The sequence below is a fragment of the Seriola aureovittata genome, chromosome 1 (assembly GCF_021018895.1).
Source record: "Seriola aureovittata isolate HTS-2021-v1 ecotype China chromosome 1, ASM2101889v1, whole genome shotgun sequence".
Classification (NCBI taxonomy): Eukaryota; Metazoa; Chordata; class Actinopteri; order Carangiformes; family Carangidae; genus Seriola; species Seriola aureovittata.
The window spans coordinates 4,221,112-4,242,585 of NC_079364.1; the positions used below are offsets into that span (position 1 = coordinate 4,221,112).

Below are 21,474 nucleotides of genomic sequence, written 5' to 3' on the forward strand. Positions count from 1 at the left end.
GAAAGGTGTGAAATATAGATGGGGGATAAAGGGAACATTCAATTCATGCAATAATGATGATGATGATGATGATGATGAGCAACATGGGTCAAAGACATTTAAGTAGTTAGTGACTGAATTCATTACAGTGTCTGGAATGATTACTTTAAGTCTATTTGTAGGAGCAAAAGTAGGAGAATTAAATGGTAGCACAGGAAAGTGATGTAATTTCCCAGAATGCCTCCAAAGAAGGGATGCACTTACTTGGTTTGGGAGACTGAAGTGGGGGGGGGGGTTTCCAATTAAGAAAAAATGTTAGTGTTAACCAAACCTCCCATATCACATCCTGCTGTGTGATCATGTTTTGATTTGTAGGTTGCTCCAGAAAGATTCCTCCACTTACAAACACGTTTTTCATGATGCTTTTCATTGCACAAACATTTCCTTCTATCAGACATTGTAGCTGCTGAAAATACCAAATAACAACTGGCCTAAAATGAGCCTACAAATTAATCATCAGTTTCCACCATCATCATTCATTTAGCTGACATGTTGAATATGCACAGAAGATCTTTTCCTGACTTCTAAGACACTTTTTCTCATTGCAAAATGTTGTTGCTGTTAGTTTTTTTTTTTTAAAACTGCATTTTAGGGACACTAGGGGGCATCATCACTCCACAACAAGCTAGCTATCAATTATCATAATGTCGTTATGGCTAAACGTGTTAGTGAGCAGTTGCCTGTTTACAGTCTGGCTTTGTCTGAAAGTAACAAAACCACAAATCACTAATTAACTCTTAATAAGCGTAAAATCGACAAGTTTCCAGCATAGCATATGAAAGAGGCAAGCTGCTTCTCCCTGTGTCGAGTTGTTATGCTAAGCTAAGACACTCAACAGGCAGATGTGAGAGTTTTACTGACCTTTTTTTTATTTATATTTCCCAAAATGTTGAAATATTCCTTTAAAATGATAATATTGACTTGTGGATTATTGTCAGCCTGTTAGTCTTTGCTTCATAACCACTGGCCTTGTTTACTCTGCATTTGAATGAGCCCAGAGGGCCGGACTGCTCTCTGTGTATGTCACAGTTTAGGCATCAATAAAACAGGGGCTGTGAAGGCCAAAGAACCTACGTGGTAAAAGTTCACCTGAAGACGTGAGGATTAACCGCCCTCTCTCACATTTATAGATGCTTAAAACCATTTAATGAGCCTTGAAATCAATAAAGTGCTGTTTAGTACACAAATCAAATTGCTCTGAATTTCAAGGCTATTGGGTCTGCCAATTTGCTTTGAATGGAAAAATAATTCCCTGCACTTAAGAGTGAGATGATCGGGGCGTCGTGTAGCGTAGTGGTCTAAGCAGGCGCCCCATGTGTAGAGGCTACAGTCCTCGCTGCAGGTGGCCCCGGTTCGAATCTCGCATCGGACGGCCCTTCGCTGCATGTCACTATACTATCAAATAAAGGCATAAAAAAGCCCAAAAAATATACTTAAAAAAAAAAAAAAAAAAAAAGAGTAAGGTGATCACGTTATCAGGGATATGATATTCTAATTCTTCTTCTCTGGTTTTATGTTTTTATTCCTTGCGCAAAGTTGTCATCAAAACCAAATTTACTTAGTGGTTGTCAAAGTGGTGAGAGAACAACTAGGAGGAAAAAATTGGATTTCTGATTCAGACTTATTTTGTGGGATGACTTCATCAGCATTAATCCTCGACAAAAAAATCTTGAAAAAGAAGGTTTTAGTGAATAAATACACAGTCACACTGAGACCTTAATAACTATAATCAGAATGCAAATCAAAAAAAGAAAATGGCAATTGCATCCCTTTGTAACCAACCTAAATCCAGTCCTCATATAAACTATCCTCATTAGTGCCCTCTGGGAAAGTGTGATTGGTAATTCGGGATATATTCTTCTCTCTGCAGTGTTTATCAGCTGTACAAAAGCATCTCATTACAAGCTATATCGCTGCACGCTACTGAAAAGTCAGCATCAAATGACGGTAAATATAGTTTGGTTTAATGGGTTTTCATTTCAGCACTTTAGGCAATCAAACCTAGAATATTTGAGACTTTTTGTATCAACTGTGCAGAAGCTTAAACTTAAGGTAAAAAACATGAGCCCATGAAGAAGACATCATTGCACTTCTGCATCATAGCCAAGTTTTTAAACAAACATCCAGAACAGTTGGATCTGACAGCTGCAGAGTTTAAATACAAACTTTGACCAACAGCTGATCTGCCACCATCATCTCAAAGTGGCATGGGGGAAAAAAAAACAGCATCACATTAGGCTAAAGTGCTGCTGTTTTGTTTCTCTGATGAAAGGTATCACGAGCTGTGATTGCTACTTTGAAGACAATGTGTGGGCTGATTTGCAAGCAGGTGGTGTCAGCTGGTGCGTCTGCAGGTCACGGTGAAATGCAGAGGGGTAAACATGTGATCAGAGCGGAGTGCAGCAGCCGATGAAGTGGTTGACCTTTCTGTCCGACCCCGTACATCTATGGCAAGGGGGGCTCGGTAATCATGATTAAATTCACACTCTCACCGGCCTCACGTTGACCTTCCAACAAAAGCTTCAGAGCAGCTTTACATAAACACCTTCACATCCTCGCCATGTATTGTTAATTGAGAATAAGCAAATGAACTGCATTGCAACACAAGAAAAACTGAGGATTCCCGAACGAATTGCTTGTTTTGGCGAATGTTCTGGTTGAAGAAACAGTTGCTTTAAATGAGATTAAGCAACATTTTGCAGGTGTAACACACCTCTGTAGTGCTACTGAACTTCATTACAAGCTGCTGATAGTCTCTCCAAAGCTTCCTGCCACAACAGCTTCACAATGAGACTTTCTTTACAGATCCAAAAGTCTAACAGACACTTTGCAAAGTATTATAGGATGAAATTAGTGGAAAGCTCTGAAGCAGGATGTGTTTTTGTAATGCAAAACATTCAAAATGGCTTCCCTGATTGATGCACGCACTAACGATCAAACAATGAAGAGCTGGATTTATTTTAAATTTTAACCTAAACACTTGTCAACCGCCTGTTACAGAAAAGTGTAGCTGTATTATATAGAAATTATTAAAACATTAACAAGCTAAATACAGAGATAGTATGCAGCATTAATATTATTTACAGAGTTCACTATACTGATAAGTACATTTTGATTTATATAGTATTTTACTGTGGAGGTTTATAACGTATTTCACAGTAAAGTGCAGTAAGGAGATACAGGGTCCTACAAGAACAACACTAATGCACCAAACAGTGCAAAGACGACACCCGGCTGTGGATTGTTATTCTGGTGAAATACCTCAGGGAGAAGTTTCAACAGTCGTCGTTCTTTGATCATGTTCTTTGTGAAGCTTTAGAGATTTCGCTACTTATGGATTTAATGCTGATGAATCTTTTTGTCGTGTGTTCTTCTCACATCGAGGCAAACCGGTGAGTCAAGCCGAGTTAATTTGTTTAGCAGCTGCTTGTTCAAAGCGATGCTTTAATAGTGAGGAGAGGTTTAAAGACTGCTGCAGGTTGGGGGAATGATTTAATGGTATTTGTTAAACAGATGCTGGTGTGTGGTGAAGCCGTGGTTTATCAGAGCGCAAAACAAATATTTAATTAGCAGCATTATGACTGGAGTTAGCATGGGCAGAGCTGTTTGATGCAAGCAACACCACACAGTACTGGTCAGAGAAGGGAAATGACTCAATAAATGTGTTTATAAGGCAGAATGTAAGAGTCTAGCTTAGTGCCATCCTTCACTTTCATACCACTCACAGCCACCATCAGATGACAAATGGTATCCAACCAACCCATTCACTGTAACCGTCTCAATTAACTCAGCTCTCACCCAAAGAACTGTAAGTGCGTAAAAAGTTTTGATTCCATTTTCATGTGCTCTCCATCTCTTTTGTCATCACTGCTTTCTCATCTGACACACGGCCACTTCAGCCATAATTAATCGACAAACCACAGGCCTAATGGGAATAATAGGTGTCTTGGAAGAATCAATACTACAATGCAACCCCACCCCTCCTCATGCATCATACAGCTTTCCATCCATGAGAGGTGACAAAGCATTACCTCGAGTCAAATTTACACCGCTTGTTCACAGCGCGTCTGTCTAGCAGCTACATTAAGAAAAGGACAAGTAATGTCTTCCTGGCTCTCAGGAGGGAGTGTGAAGGTCGAGAAAGACTGTCACAGCTGAGGTGCATGTTTATAGATCAACTCTGACTGAGTGCTCTTTCAGAAAAGTGCCTTCATTACCCAATCGATGATGCGATTATATCATTGTTACTTTCCACTTCATTATGGAACAGTGTGAGCTGAACACACATCCTCCAGGCTATATAAAGACACAGCCTTTCTCTTACACTGTGTGTGTTAATTTGTCCTTGGATGTTTCATTGTCAGTTAACAGCCTGTCATCCACACTGAGACAGTAGCAAACAAATATTTACCTTGATAAACGCTGACAGCTCATTAGCGGCGTCACTTCAGGACCATGGTAAAAATACAGCGACGCAGCCACTTATGACGGATTTATCAAGGTGTTCCATGTGGAGGCGTTTTGTGTGCGTTACCTGTTACAGTCGACGTGCAGCAGCAGGTGGGAGGCGCTGATGGTGAGGGCGATCTTGTGCCACTGTCCATCGGCGAGGCGGTAGGGGAAGGACTCGGAGCGCGGCTTGCCTTTGAAGCGGTAGTGGTAGCGGATCTCCTCTCTCACCCCGCTGCTCTCCAGCTCAAAGTAACTGCAGGGGAAGAGAGGTGGTCAGAGGTTAAGAGACACTCGGTCTACTGGTTCAGGGTAAAGAAATATCTCAACTCATGGAGGAATAAAACATTATGGGTAGGAGGTTTTGTACAGAACAGGTTAGTGAGCTAATTTGTAGATCTTTTTTTTTTAGGTAAAAAAAAAAAAAAAAAAAAAAAAAAAAAGTGAAGGGGTGAATATTTTCTGAAGCCATTTTATTTATGATATTTATTCCTGAATGAGTTTGAAAGCTTCTGAAGTGGCTATTATATAATCAGTGACCCAGTGATGAAACAATTAGATGACTGATTTGTCAATCAACAAGAACTAATCCCACTATCTGAATAACTGATCAATGGTTTAAAGTCATTTATGAGGCAAAAATGCAAAACATTTGCTGGTTCCATCTTCTTGATTGTGAATGTTGCTGCTTTTTTATGTTTTATATTATTATAGGTTGAATAAAACAAGCAATCTGAAGATGACATCCAAGACTCTGAGAACTTGAAATAATTATTTTACAGTATTTCTGATATTTAAAAGACTAAATAATCAATAAAAAATTACATGAAACACTGAAGTTCTACTGAAAATTTCCCTGATATTATTTTTCGGTCGCTGTTTATTAGGCCCTTATTGAGTAAGTTAACAACTTGACCCGAAGGTGGCACTAAGTTAAAGTTCACAGTATCCAATGTTGAAAGGCTTCTTTCTCTCTGGAGCGGGATTAGTAAATAAAATGCGACTCTGACAATTAGAGTTTGACATTTGTTGTGTAGAAGGAGATCACTAAAATCATTCTGATCCACAAAGTCTATTCAAAATCTGGCAGTTTTGTTTTCCAGACACATATCATCAACAAGACAGTTCTTCAAGGGCAAACTGAGCTGATTGTATCAGTAGAATTAGCCTCTGGGGATCTTGATTATTGATACAAAATTTCATAAAAGTCTGGGCCAATGTTTTAGACAGACTAACCATTCAAATATCCAACATCATCTTGGGGTTTCACTGCTGTCTCTGTTTAACACAACAATATATTTACACAATAAAAAGCTAGTTATTAAACTATGAAAATTAAATGTCATTTAGTCTCACAGGCAATCCCCCTGTAGCTGTGGTCTGGTAAAACCCACAGTCAAATTGGCAGAGTACAATGATTTGTTGATCCCATATTTATTAAAAAAGGGCCACCATCATCCTAACCTCTGAACACACATTGTAATTTAATTCCCCAGCCGACACACGTAACAACAGAACGTGTACACACGAGGAAGATGATGCTTGAACAAACAACAACTGAGGTGACTGCTCAGTGCGAGCTTCCAGAGATATTTCTGTCTCAGTTTCACCCACCATCCTCACTTTGTGGTGTGTCTGCAGGCGTTCGACCTGCAGCTCGTCTCCACACCGTGTGCGCTCTTGTTCTCCACCCTCATCAGCCACGCCGAAGTAAGAGCCAGCCAGCCGCAGACAGCTGCGGCCCGAGCGCCGCAGGCAAACAGTCATGACATTTCAGCTCCCCTGCAGCTGCAAATGACCCCCAATACTGGAACCACTGGACCCCCAGCGCACACACAAAATATACTGTATACGATGAACACACCTTTAACACATACATTCATACAGAACCTCGCTAGAACTTCACCTGTCCCAACATATTCAGGCACAAAAACACACATCCAAACACACCCACCCACACACACACACACACACACACACACACACAGGGATCAAGCCCATTCAATACCAAAGCTCAACAGCTCTCATGCATATTTATGGGAAGGGAGAGTGGACCCACTCCACAGAATATCAATCAAGGCTGTGGGGCAGCAGATTTATCCATCTTTCTATTTGGAAAATGAATGAAACTGAGAAAAACTCATAAGAAAACACAACACGGCAAACCCGTAAGAGCTCAAACACACCGTACTGTAGGATAAAATATCAGGACATGATTTTCAGGTATACACGAGAACTAAGATACCTTATCTACAGCTCAAGGACATGATATGATAGTGTGAGTGCTACAGTATAGCCTCTGCATATGAGATAGAGTCCACCACTTTCACTGGATTCACCAAAGGAATTGCTCAGATCTCTGAATGGAACAACATCACTACAACAGTCTAGATTATCTAAACTATCTAACGATGCCTCATTGCACAGACTGTGTGCACAGCTACTGTAAGGCACAGTACAGCAAATTAAGGGTGAATGGAGAGGCTAGTCTGTAAACTGATGGATGTTTACTACATGAAGTGCGGATAATCGTTTTTCTCTTCCATGCACTAACTTTGGCTGATATGGAGGTTTGTTTGTATTTGAGATGATTTTGTTTTTCCTGACCTGTCATTCAGCGTTTTAGCAACATGGCTCTGTTCCCAGATCTCAGCAACTATGGTACCTTGGTGACTACAGCGGTACTCTAACCACCCTACCCTACATGAAAGACGCGCCATTGCTGTGGTGATTGTTTGTGTTGACTACTGTTGCAAACCAAATCGCCCCTCGCGGACAATAAAGGCTTTCTAATCTAATGTAATGTAATGTAATATCAGTAGGGGGGCAATACCTTTTCACAGGTAATCCGACCACAGCATTGTGGGCTTGGAGCTGTGATGTCACGTCACGCTGCAGTGAGATTGTACACTTCACACTACTGCAGATTTTAAATGTTCATTTAACCAAAACTGCAGGTAACGTGTTGGTGAAATGTCTGTAATATAATGGACAATAGACAGCTGGACCTGTAGCCCACAGAAGCAGAGGGAAAGCCCTGTGAACGTGGTTTTACACCAAGCTCTTGCTTCACCAGTCTTTGAAAAATATTCTGTAATGCTTGCAATAGGAGGAGGAGGGGGGAGGGGACGAGGGAGAGATAACTGCCTCTCTTTCATATTGAAGTATATAGCCTATTCTCAGCAAGCATTTTATTAGGAACACCCGTACACTTGCTAATTCATGCAATTATCCAATCAGCCATTCATGTGGCAGCGGTGCAATGCATAAAATCAGCAGACTGATTCCGCCATAAAAGAAAAAGAAAAAGAAAAGACAAAGAAGATGAGAGAGGGAGGGGAGGGGGGTGTTCAGTAAAAGGAGCTCAAACCTTTCCACAGAGCTAATGATGGCTCATCAGCCCCCCACACAGCAGGCTGTGTTAATACAAAAACAATTATCACACAGTAAATTAACAAGCATCACAGGGAAGTGTTTTTCTACAATGTTAAATTGCATTAGCACGCACTGAGCAGTCGCTGCTTACTTAGCAACACGTATGTGTGAAAGAGAGAGAGAGAGAGAGGTAGAGAGGTAGAGTCAGTGTGGGTACGGCTGGCCAGTTCGGCTGTCTCTGTACAGCATGTCATCGCTATAAAATGAAATGAATACATCACTCTGTGGCTGCGCAGGGCACCGACCTGACAGCTCGTCTCCATCATGCTGCAGGAGACGGAGCTGCTGATACTTGTCAGCTGGAGAAGAATCATTTGCACCAAACGAGGAGTAAAACGAGACTGAGAGCTCTCCAGCTTCACATCTTCCACTGATGGAAGCCTCCTCGGGGCTGCGAGAGGCCCGGAATCACTAAACGAGCAGAAACACTGTTATCCTGATTTGACTCATGAAATAATCATCAAAGGCATTAACTCCACTTCACGGTGAGCGTTTATTTTATGAAGCATTTAGTGGTATCTATTGTATCCCTGCACTACAGCATATTTAATGAAGGGGAATAATCTATTGGCAGGCAGTCCATTTGTAATGAATAGTGCGGCCTGACAGACAGTAAAAATGATATATCTGTTTTGGTGCTTCTCTCTGCAGAATATAAACAATGAGCCTTATCGCAGATTAAAAGGCTGTATTCCACTGCTGATCCTTTCATAACCAGCATTTTAAAAAGCTGCTTCTTTTTTTACTAATGACGACCACATGGATCTAACAGACCCCTAATGTGAGCATCCACTGCTTTCAAATAAAAAAAATCATCTTTGCATATCAAAGAAACAGAAACATTTTTTGGCCAGCAGTGGTGGAGGGAGATGGGGCCATGATTAGAATGTGTTTAAATTCAATGTGATAACTTAACAGCTGGGAACGTCTATATTTTCTGAACAAAGATGCACTTGAAAAGAAGTGGCTCATCTATGAGCTCAGATCAAAGCAGAAGAATAAAAATCTAACCCAATAATTGCTGGTTAAAGAATTTGTTTAGGTTTTTATGTTCTATAGCTGCACATATGTTATAGGTTAAGGGACAGAAAGACATATGCAGTGAGACCGTTGCTTTGTATTAAGGTAAGTGCCCTTTACATGCTTACAATTGGATCTGGATCACATCAACAATCAGTTAAACAATGGCCCAGAACACAATGGATAGGAGAATATTGAAGGCTGCAAAGGACACAGTGCCTGTGTCCTACAAACTTGGATAAAAACAAGCTCCACTTGCTACACTGGGAGCAACCTTTCAAAAGGCAAAAGGCTTTGTTGGCCAGTATATTATGTACTCGCTGTAGGAATGTGGACTTGAGAGGACAAAAGCCCATGAACTGGGACACAGCCTGAGATTTCCTTTTCATTTCTAATAAAATACACCACAGTTGTCAAGGAAAAGAAAAATGCTGGAAAAAAGGTTTCTGTGTATTTCCAGGGGTCTTAGTTTAACTGTGTGACTACATATTAATCATAACTGGTATATTCTCTGCTCTGGCTCCACAGTATTCTACATGTACACTTCAGTAAGCCCTTGCCAGCACTTACTTCAGTCTGATTTTTTAAAAAAAGATAATAAATAAAATAAATAAATAAATAAAACATCCCTAAGCACTTGTACTATACAACTGAACATGCTTTAGCCATTTGTTTACAATTTGGCTGATATATAGCTCCTGCTCCTGTAAGCCGATTTGGACGAAAGCGTCTCCCAAATGACTGTAATGTAATGTATACTGAACAAAAATATAGATGCAATACTTTTGTCTTTACTCCCATTTCTTATGAGTTGAAATAAAAGATTTATGATGTACGCAATTCCTGGAACCTTAAAAACATCCCAGTTCTTGCATGGTGTGTGTAGTCACCAGGCATATCATCCGCTGAGCAGGTTTGAGATCTGCGCGTGTGCGACAGCATGTTCCACTTCCTGCCAATATCCACCAACTTTGCACCAATGAAGAGGAGCGGTCCAAAATTCCTCCACAGGCCACAATCAACAACCCGATCAACTCTGTACAAACGAGATGCGTCGCACTGCACGAGGCAAACGGTCGTCACACCAGATACCGACTTGTTTTGTGATCCACACCAGATCTTTAATGTCAACTCATGGAGTATTGTTGTAGAACAGGTACTTTATGTCATATCTTAAACCTAACACATTATTTAAATTATGTATCTGCAAGCATTTCAGACTTTTATCATTTTTGTTTACTAATACTTTTATGTATGCAGCAAGTTGTTCTAAAGCTTAATGAGATCTCTACATCCTACACCATGACAGTGTGATGCTCTCACAGCAATTACCACTCTTTCAACAGTTTTCACAGAAGTAATTGGAACATTATTTCCAGTAAGAGATATGGCTGTTTAATTTTTCTAGCATAAATCATCTTTGGTGTGAGCAGCACAAATGAAATTTCAGTCACTTTTATTGTAACTGGGTGGAGGTAGACAGATGTGGCACCGTGCGAAGGTTTGAGGCACTTTTAGATGTTTAGATTCTTATTGATCACGCAGCACCATCGAGGAGGCGTCTGATCGGTCCTGAATTCATTCTGCAGCATGACCCCAAACAGTCAGCCGGAGAAACACCTTCAGAGACGAGAAGAAGAAGGAGTTCTAAAACAGATGGTCTGGCCCCCACAGAGCCCTGATTTCTACATCATGGAGTCAGTCCGGGATCACATGAGGAGAAGAACTTTGGCAAGTTCTCCAAGATGCGTGGAACTGCCAAGTACATGGATTATTTTTGAAAGCATTCTTGCTTTACTTTTAGTGTCTTACATTTTAACATAGCACTGTATGTGAAAACCTGGAGAGATAACAAAAATATTTGTATGTTACTAGAGATGAGTGAGAAAATATATATTTTTTGTTTTTGCTCTTTTGGGAATTTGGAGAAAACAGATCCCTCGTGACGCTTAGAGTTGGTTGTGCTAAACATTTCCCAATTGCACTGTAGATGAAAAGGTTGATTCAACTCTCATAACTGTCACACTTTAGAGCTATCGTATGTATTAGATTAAGATTGATTAGTTCTGAGTTGGTGTCGTAGGGACTGTGTTGTGTATTGTGAGTCTCATTGTGAGTATGAATGATATGGATGTGTATTACTGCATCTGTTGCTATTGAAGTGCAAGCTTCCAATTACTTCACACTGGAAGGAACTGAGCTCCAGCAGTAGTAGTAGTTTCAGTTAGCTTGCTTGGTTAACAAAAGCTACTACTTTCTTTTACAGCGCCACTATCTCAACCAAAGTTGTTGCTGTCAAACTTGGAAAATCTGTTCTCCTCTCTGCTGCTGTCACTTCAGTGCGTATTGCCTGGACCCCCCTCCACCCCTTTCACACCCAGTCTTCATATCCAGCACCAGGACGAGCTCATCAGAGTCCTCATCACATCCAGATCTCCAGCATCTCTTCTTCCCATTACCACCACCACCACCAGTGTCTAGACCCCCGGGGGGTTTCCTATACTTCGCACAGCCTCACCGCCTTTTTCTAATATAACGACATCCTGAAGGGATCTAATGACCAAAGACTCTCACATCTCTAACTTCTTTGGTTTCGCACACGACAGTAAAAGTCTATTCATTGACTAAATTTAGGTCTCTCCTGATTGAGATGTAGTTAAACAACAAGTTTAATTACACGTAGTTCACTACTCCCCAACACTGTACTTTAGATAGGCCTGCGGTCAGTGTTAATGTGAGATGGACAAAGCAGAGCTGATGGTTTTACAGCAGGTTTCTCATTAGCTGCAGAACTGAGACACAATTCAAGGCAGATATTACCATTATTGTTTTCATAATGTGGGACATATGAAGAACAGTGCTAATTCTTATGCCTCTTTCCATTTTCTTCACCATATTAGAAATGCGCTGAGTTCAGGAAAGATCGTGAATCAATCTGCTGAGTAATAAATAAACAGCCAGCAGTGGCAAGGTTGCAGGCTGTGTCTCCTGAGACAGGAGATTGTGGGCTGCGGATTGGTCTCAGGAGTGCGGTGACAGCTCTGGGAAGAAGCTGTTGAGGTGACAAGTGGTCTTCATCAAAATGCACTGGTGTCATCTGTAAGAAGAAAAGTTTTGGAAATGAATGGCTGCCGGAGATTGCTGCGTTGGCTGTATATCATCCTGAACTTATTCTTCACCCCCGTGTCATGCAGCTATTTTATGGAGGGCAGCTGACATCCAATTATCTGCTTAGTAGGGAGGTCAACACTCTGGAGCTTGTCCGTGGAATGGGAGGAGGAGGTGGTAAACCAGATACTACGATGGGAAGATGCGCCGATGCCCTCGGCTACTGACCTGGAAAATGTGACCAGGATTGATTGAGAGACATTGTGCTTCAGTTGTCAATGGAAGATTATCCTTGATGGGAGTTTCTGGATTTAGCAGACGCTCTCATCACGGAGGGTGATCGCAGCTAGGTGTAACTTTCCTTACTGAGCCTGTTCTCGAGGTATATGGATCAAGGGGGTGCGACGAGCAGAAGGAAATTAATTCTCATTTTCACAGTTTGGAGTGTTTTCAGTGTAACATTATTAGCAGCAAAGCTTTGTGCGAGGCAGAGGTCCACCAGGGATGAGGGTGATGCTGTTCAGTTTAAACAGCTCATGGACAGGCCTGAGGGTGCAGAGGAGAGAAGGAAGCAAATCCACAAGGGTGCTTCACACAAAAATTCGCAGCACTGGTAGTGCTGATTTTGTAAAGGCAAACAAAAAACAAACTCACCTACTATTAGAGTGTAAATTAGTCGCCACCATGGACCAAGATGCCGTTCCCTTTAATCACCCTGAGAATTTACCTCCCAGAAGAGAAAGGAAAACTCGTAAAAAAAAAAGCTAGTTAGTCTCTCAGTTACTGTCACACAGCTGAAAATGTGTTATCGTACTGATGAACAGATGATCAACTGAATGTTGGAAAAACCAAACCAGAGCAAATACTGTCATTCTGAGAGACTCTTCCCTTCTTCTATCTTCCTCCTCAGTCGCACACAGGTACAAAGAGAAACGGCTTTAGTAACAGAATTAAATAAGTATTTATGTTGTTCACATTTCAAAATTTATTGTCGAGTTATTTTTATGTAGTTCATTGCAATCATGTGAAAAATATCTTGGAAAAAGTCTTTGAAATGGGTACAAGACTATAGAAGTATCTGTCTTTTGATATCAGGACAGTGCGGCCATCACTCTCAATCAAACTGTAAAATAAGTCAGTGGTATTAGCCGCCCAAATGCTGAAAGACATTTTTGGGGATTGGGATGTTTTTCTGCCAGAGAGCCGTTTTTCAGCCGAGAGCCTGGTGAAGGTCTCTGGGGTCTGAAGACTGCTGGACAGGTGGAGGAGGTCTGGCTGTGTCTGGGTGTGTGTGTGTGTGTGTGGTGTGTGTGTGTGTGTGGGGGGGGGGGGGGGGGGGGCTGTCACTCAAACTAACACACTGGACGTTTCAGGGAAGTGTGGGCCAGGGTGAGTCTGATATTGCCTTTTTTTTGTTGCTAGGGAGCAAGCAGAGCCTTTGTCATGCTGTGAGAGTAATTTCTTTTTTCCTGTGGACTTGATGTTCTTCTTGAGGTTCCTTTCCTGTAGGCCTATTCAGCAGATGTAAACCTGCACCGGCTTCCTCACAGAAATGGAGGCAGCGACTGACCGAGCCAGTGGTAGTGTCAAAGCTGTCTTCAGTGTACAGGGGCCTCTGATGTGGCCCAGTTCGAACGCCTTCACAATCTGTCTGTAAATTGCATCGTCTGAATGAATGAAGTGTTCCTTTAGTCTACCTTGTATGAGGCACAGCTAACCACTTACTGGCATTTCGCTCCTTTTATAAAGCTCCGGTAATCAATATATTTTTCAAATGAGCAAGTTAGTAAGAGAGTTCCTGTTTTACAACACATTTACTGTACGGTTCAGTGTCAGCGCTCATTAAACCTGTTTCTAGCAGCAGCAGCAGGCGGTTTTTTTTCTTCTTCTATCCACTCTGTGCTGCCTGCCCTGCTCCACATGGCAGACAAAGGCAGACACCAACTAGCTGGCAATGAAAGAGGGACACGGAGCTACTCAAGAGCCAGATCATTTTTCACAGGAGTGCAAACCAAACCAGAGCTAGAAAGGAGACTGAAAAATGAGACAGAAAATCGACTCATAAATCGACGCTAACTTTGCTCCATGTTACGGTGCATATGACATCCACAGTTCCCATCACACTCCTGTCTCTCTCCTTGTTCCAGTATCCCTCTGCGCTGTCTAATAAAGTTTAAATAAGTGTTGCTCTGTGTCTCTCGCATATGCAAATAGGCAGCTTTGCTAAAAAATGTTATGGTCAAAATATATCGGCTGTGGGTGTGTCACATTCAGGTCGAGTTCTTCATCCGCTAAACTGCCAAAAAAAAAAAAACCCACACTCATATTCAAGTGTGCAGAGTTGGTGCTGAAAGTGTGGTGTACATGACCATTATCTAACCTATTAACAAGCGAGCGATTATATCCACCTTTGCCAAAATGGTTTTCACACACCAGCAAGAATGAGTGAGGAAAAACTAGAACATAACCTGCAGAACAAAGACTAATTCTGGGTAAGAATTTCTGCATTTTGGTCAGCCTGTGTTTGTGCACAAATTCAGAAGGACTGAGGGGAAGAAGGAATCATTCTTAGGCAGCATTTCTACTGTATTTTTATCTTTTTCTGTAGAGCAGATACAGTAGAGGAATAATCTGTAAACTGGTTTCTGACTGAGGTGAGAGGGCCCGCCTCATCCCTCACCCCTACTCCACAGGTGGAGATGAAGAGTTCAGGATCGAAACGGGCAGGTTTCCTGTCTCTAGCATTCATGCGTAAATCCCTTATGATGGCACAACAAATTTTTAAAAATTCTGCAGATCAAGTTTAAGCAAAAAAAAAACCCAACACAAACAGATAGAGCAGAGATTCACTGCGGCTGCCCGGCACGGCACCAAACACCTGCCAGGAGTTGATAAACAAACCAAATGCTGCCAACATATTAACAATTTTGGCATATCATGATCATATTAATTTTTAGTAATATGTCATCCCAACTTTTTTTTCAAGGCTATCATATGGAGTATGTGTTAAGAGTCAGATGATGTGTGTTGGACTGCAGGATTACAAAACTACAAAAAGGAGATCCTCGCCTGGATTTTAGAGATTATAGAAGTGAGTGAAATCTCCTGACACCTGACAGCTGTCCAGGACTGTTACATACATGACACCATATGCAGGTCCTGGATCTGGGGCTACATTTACATGTATTCAATTGGACGATACATTTGTCCAAAGCAATGTACAAATGAGGTACAATCAAGCAGCAATCTCTGGGGCTGAAAACTGAAGCCAACACGGAGGTGCAGTGCCTTGAACGACCACTAGAGGCTGGCTCCAAAAATGAGTCAATCCTCCATTAAAATGTCCAACTTTACAGCAGCATGTTTACAGCCTGGTCTCTTTAGCTAAATTCCTCCATCATGACAACTCTTTTGGGGGGTGAATTTTTTTATAACTCACCTGTTTACATTTTATTATTTTATTAAAGTTATACATAATTGAGGGCATGGCGTCTGTGAGTGACAGGTGGATTGCCACAAACCGGTGTGCACCGAAGACTTGGCTCCACACACGCCTCAACTCTTTGCCCATTTTTGTATTAGCTGGGAGTTAGGCAGAGTCGGGCGCTGCCATGATGGCGACGGCGGTGCAGCCCACTCTGAGTCAGATACAATCCAAGCTAGTTAGATATCACTGTAAGCTAGGAATTTTAAAGTATTCCTTACGCTTCCTGATTTAACTGCAACACATTAATTCTGGATGAAAATTTTAAATAAGTGTTGCTGTTGTGCTCATGTTCAACTAACTGCTCATATAAAATGTTATTTTACACTGAGGGAAATATTGACTGTATCCAACTTCCCCGTGCCTACTCATCAACAGTCCCAAACTTTTAGCACAAAGTCTAGTTTAACAAGTCCCTCTCTTCCATCACTGTGTGTGTTTTCAAGTCCCACCACACGTTGACTTCAGCTCAGCATGTTTCCGTAAAAGAGAAGAACCTGTAAGTGCTTATGAGCTGAGGCACTGAGCGGAGGGAGACAGACCTGTGACAAAGGGCAGGCAGATGAACAGAGCAGCTGGAGGAGCTGGCTGAGCATCTTTAGTGTTTGAGTGCTCAGGTGGGAAGAGCAGCAGTGAGGCTGGGCTTTGAGTTACTTCATCACAGAGCGACTGCCACTTGCTGACAATGAGAGCGTTGCTGGGACCCACAAAACTGCTGGATAGGCAGAAATGGTCCTTTTGTTCTATTCAGCCTAGTGGAGCAGCAATAAACCTTCCCTCCCATTCCCCAGTGCCGGAAACAAGAAGAATTTTTTTTTTTTTTTTAAGGAAAAAGCTTCTTCTGCTTTTGCGGCGCGTACTGAAAAATGCTTGCGTTGAAAAGACGTTTTCACTTTGAGGATGAGGAGAGTGGAGGATGAGAAAAGGGAGGAGGGAAGGATATTAACATATTGGAAAAGCCGAGCTGGCAGAGGAGGTGGGAGGGAGGAGAGGATTGATTGTGCTCAGAGAAAAATGAAGAAGTAAAGAAGGGACAGAAAGGGAATGTGTGATTAGATTTGGCCGGGTGGTTGGCTAGTTGTCCGTTCGCTGGCTGAATGGAGGCCTGTGTTATAATGGGAAAGAATGTGCATCAGGCGATGGCTCTAATAGGGCCTTCATAGAGGATTCAGAGGTTCACAACAAATCCTCAGTCACAATGGAGCACAGGTCGGCACTGAGCCGGTCAGGGCTCCGTCCATCTTGCCAAATTTAATTACACTCGCAGTGTGGCAGTCTGACTCACACAACACCTCAACGCAAAATAACTTTCAGCCTCCCACGACTCAGCGAGGTGAGATTTGCATCCGAATACCTCCTTTATGACTCTCAACAATGCACAATATTTGAAGTGACACGAAAGGTCTCGAAAATAAATAAGTGACTGAAGGTTTATTCTGTTATACTTCTGACATACATGTCAAAATATTCACTCTGGATTTCAGCTGTAATGTCACCAAAATTACAAGAGAAAGAAAAAGCTCATTTTCTATTTTATCCCCAGTGGGGCCTGGTAATACAATTAAGTTTTAGTTTCATGTGCCGAGATTGAGAGATACCCACATTTGAAACATCTGCCGCCTCAACGGCGATGTCTCTTTCTCCAGAAACAGTATCCCATTACTCTGGATCATCCACAAATCTCACTGTAAACCGACACGTATAGATCCACAAATCCTCTTACGGAGAAGGTTACGGTGGGTGGATGGGTCAACAAAGATGACTTCTACCAAGAAGACAATTGTACACATCCCCTCCACTACAGCAAAGGTAAACGCTGGTTTCTTTTAAGTAGGTAGCAGTAAACAGTGTCCGTATGGCAACATTCCACCGGGGATAAAGTACGGACATATGTGTAGTTTTAATCTGGGAAAACAGACGCTTTCAAAGTAGACAGCCCTAACCCCGCCACTCATTTCTGAACATCAAGTCAAAGATTCAGTATATCTAACAGCTGGGTGGGGGTTAGTCCGAGCACTCCTCCGAGCTGCAGGTGCTGCACGGTGCATGTCATTGCGCCCGGAGGAGGAGGACAGTACAATCAACTAGCTCCATTTAGCCTTGCTGCTGTTTGGCCAGCCTGCTGTGCGACAATTATGCCTGCAGGTAATGTGAGCGAGAGCCAGATAGAGACTGACAGAGAGAGAGAGAGAGAGAAGGAGGAAACTAAAAGGCAACTCTCAAGGTCACCTTTAAAGCACAGCAGGGGTCAATACATTTCTCCTCATAGAGTGGATAATGCAGTAGGTGCTTGAAGAGGAATGAGTTCACATACACACTAGTGAAGAAGAAAGACATATTCTATTATAAATCACAGTCCTGCATTCAAAACCATTTCTTAAAAGATGAAAATCAATTAAATGAAAAACCAATGAAAATATTTTTAACTTAAACATGTCCATATTGTGTGTTTTTTTTTTTTTTTAATAATACAAGACATGTCATGAGTGAACTAAGCAGTCAACACAGTATTTCCACGTTGGAACTGCAGTGAACCAATGACAGTCTCCTAAAACCAGATTCAAACAGCCAGGGTTTCACATGTCAGATATCTAAGGGGACGGGTGGCAAAATAAACCAGAAACCATGTCAGTGCAGACAGTTAACATTGGCATCACCACTGACACTGAGTCAGCCACTGCCACTTACAAGCTAACAAACAACGTAAAAAAAAAAAAAAAAGATGCTAACTGTGCTAACCTGCTAGTCGCTGATTTTGGTCCCAACAGACTCCTCACCTGACTCTGGGTCTGACTGAGGCTCAGACATGTGGCTGAGTCTCTCTGATGTTTCCTCCTTTAAGCATCTTGATACTCTCTGCTCTTTCATCTGTCAATCTAACACAAACAGAGGTGGTGGGCGGGCTCAAGGCCTGATCCAGATTTCTCAATGAGGAAGTAAGAGTAGATGAGCTTCAGACCCAGTTCTCTTCTTTTTGTCAATTGCTATGTGGGAAAACCATGTTAGACAAAATATTAATCATATAGAGTATTTTTTTAAATATTCTAAACATGTTTGCAGAGGAACTCTGAGAGTATGAAACGTTCAAGAAACAGTCCAAGTCTTTCCACATTGCAATATTCGCTAATTATTGCTGTCGAATCAACATGTAAGATCTAATATTGTAGTTGGTCGTTGGGTAGTTTAATATAAGCGCATTATAGAAAAGTCAGTGTAACACAAAATTAAGTCTTCAGCAATAAAATATAATAATTTTATTATTTTTCTCAAAGCTTCAGGTTTGCAGCTACTTCTGAAGTACTATAGATTTCACTCAGCATGACAGTCTCAGTCATGCTAAAGTATATCAACTCTGTTTCCTAAAAATAACGTTTACCAATCTCTAACGTGTACTCAAACACGATTTGAAATGTATTTGCAACTGGGTTATGTTTTCTATTAACATAATGAGTTTATGTTGTTAATTTACAGCTGCTGTTAATAAATGTAGTGCTGCATCCATTCAAAAAAAATATGTTGCCTCTGAGCATAATCCAGCTGGCAGTAATGTTTCCTAAAATCATATTTGCGTTTCCATTTTAGCTGTATAGACAATTCACAATTTCTAGGAAATATGGCACATCAGTCAAACATGTAGCTGCTTCTCACAGCAGAGGAACTGGTTGCTTTGTTAACTATGTTTTAGGAGGACTAGCTTTCTTACTTGAGGGGCCCTCTACTTCACTCTCCCATTGTGTATGGTTTTGCCTTTGTCTTGACTTCAAGCAAGCAAACACACACACACACACACACACACACACACACACACACACACACACACACACACACACACACACACACACACACACACACACACACACACACACACGCTTGCATGCTCACACTGTGTGTTTTACAGAAGTGAAAGCTTTTACCTTCAGAGGAATGGAGGAAAAAAATCAATGTTGCCTGCCCTTTTTAAAAACAATTCACGGTTGTACAGTTTCTCAGGGGGCTGGGGGGAGAGCTCGCTGCTGCCACATGCTGAAGTCCTACACTCATCACATTCTGCAGCAACATTCAGTCCAGTGCAACAAATTCAATAAGACTCATTGAAACAGTCAAGAAAACATTACCAATGTTCAAATTATTACTCAGGGAGAAAAAAAAAAAGAGATGTATACCTGCTTCTGTTCTCTGGCAGGTTCACAGCAGCTCAGTTACAAGGCCATGTGCTGTAGTTATCAGTGCAGCAGCCACAGCTAGATGCTGTTGGTCTGTTTGTGCAGCTCTATTCTACTCTTCTATTATCAGCATGCTTGCCATTGCTCAGTGCTTCATCCTCATCTTGCAGACACAATACACGGAAGGTTATCTTTCTGCCCTGAGCATACAGGAGAAAACGCTGCATTATTCCATCCTTTGACTTTCCCTCCCATCACCTGCTGATTTACACTAACAGTGAAGTAATCTCACACTGATCTTCACTTTACTACACCTCATCAACAGCCGTCTGCAAACAGCTATGAGTAGGATGAAAATTCATCTCCGGGTTTAATTTAAAAATGAGAGCGGTTTGTAATCCGTGATGTAAAGTTGTGCTGAAAAGGAGCTGCGGGCCAAAATGAAGAGGATTAGAGATGGATTACCTGTGTTCTGACTCGTGGATGGAGAATATGACTCCCGACGTGGAGGACTTCTGCTGGATTGAGGCCAAGAAGGTAAACTCACTTTTACTTCTGAACAGCTGCACCACTTTCTCTGTGATGTGTGCCGGGGCGTGAACTGCTCTCCCAACATCTGAGGGGACAAAGAAATGTGGAAAAAAATCATGAGCTTGCGTAAACTCTTTGCACAGGCGTTGCGCTGTCTGCCTCCTCTGCATGCACTTGCCGAAAGTGCAAGCAACACATTAAGTCAGTTAATCACATGGTGAAACACAAAGTAACACCTTTACACTTTGAAAACATATCTCATAAATCGGTTCTGTCTGGCAGTGTCTGTCTGAAAGAAAAACAATCTGTTGATGCCAACGGGCTTCGTACACCGGACTAGGGCTTTTAAACTGCAGCATTTAGACAGTAAACTTTGTTTGACTGTGTGTTTGTGTATACTAAAGAGAACTTTATGCCCTCTTGAGGACACACAGAAATAGGAAAATCATCAAAAATAAAGATCTGGCTGGCCAAAGCTCTCGCCCGCTGCTTTGTTTACTCCTAAATGATCCTTTCAGTTTCAGTCTTTGTAGTTTTGCCAATCATTTCTTTCAGTTATGGCAACTTTTCTACTCACCAAAGTAAATGCTGAGGTATGGAAAACTGCCACATCAACAACACAAGCAGTCTGACATTTAGACAAATAAAAGTTAAGCCAGCTCCAAAAAAAAAAAAGATACTGGAGCTTTTTGTCTTGGTATCCAATCCACAATATCCAGCATTAACTAGAGCAGGTGGTATTTTTTGTATTAAACCCTGAGTTTTAATATTGATTTCCTGCTTCTCACAGACAGTGTTTGTCATTTGTGTCAACACGCAATGAAAAGAACTGAAAGACAGAACTAAAAGATGGTTATTGTGCAGACGGTGATGGAAAAAATGTTACTGTGTTCAGGGACACCACAACACATGACAGATGACTCGCACAATATCAAACACAGCTCGCTTCTTTAGACATTCCTTGAAAATGTGACGCAGTGAGTTTTTTTTTCTTCATTCTTTGTAACACAGCATCAGTTTTCACACAGAGTGACGGCAACTTAAGGTCTACTTACAAATCAGTAAAAGTTGATTTCATGGTGTGTGAAATTTATATAAAACTAGCAGCTGGACGGTAAGAACGCATGGCATGCGATGGATAATTTACTCAGCTGTTGTTATTATGAGCAATGCTGGTGGCATTCCTGTTCAGACTGAAATCTCTCAACAACTATCAGATTGATTGACATAAAATTTTGCACAGAC

General features: G+C 41.6%; 1 protein-coding gene across 1 annotated transcript in view; it reads right to left on the reverse strand.

The window, feature by feature from the left end:
- The window catches only part of LOC130168760 (protein kinase C-binding protein NELL1-like), a 238,809-nt gene that overhangs the window by 189,513 nt on the left and 27,822 nt on the right, over nt 1-21,474 (reverse strand). Inside the window, exons 3-4 of the mRNA XM_056375248.1 lie at nt 20,164-20,314; nt 4,574-4,744 (exon numbers count right to left, since the gene is read on the reverse strand). Coding sequence (XP_056231223.1) covers nt 4,574-4,744; nt 20,164-20,314 — 322 coding nt within the window. The remainder of the gene's footprint in view (nt 1-4,573; nt 4,745-20,163; nt 20,315-21,474) is intronic.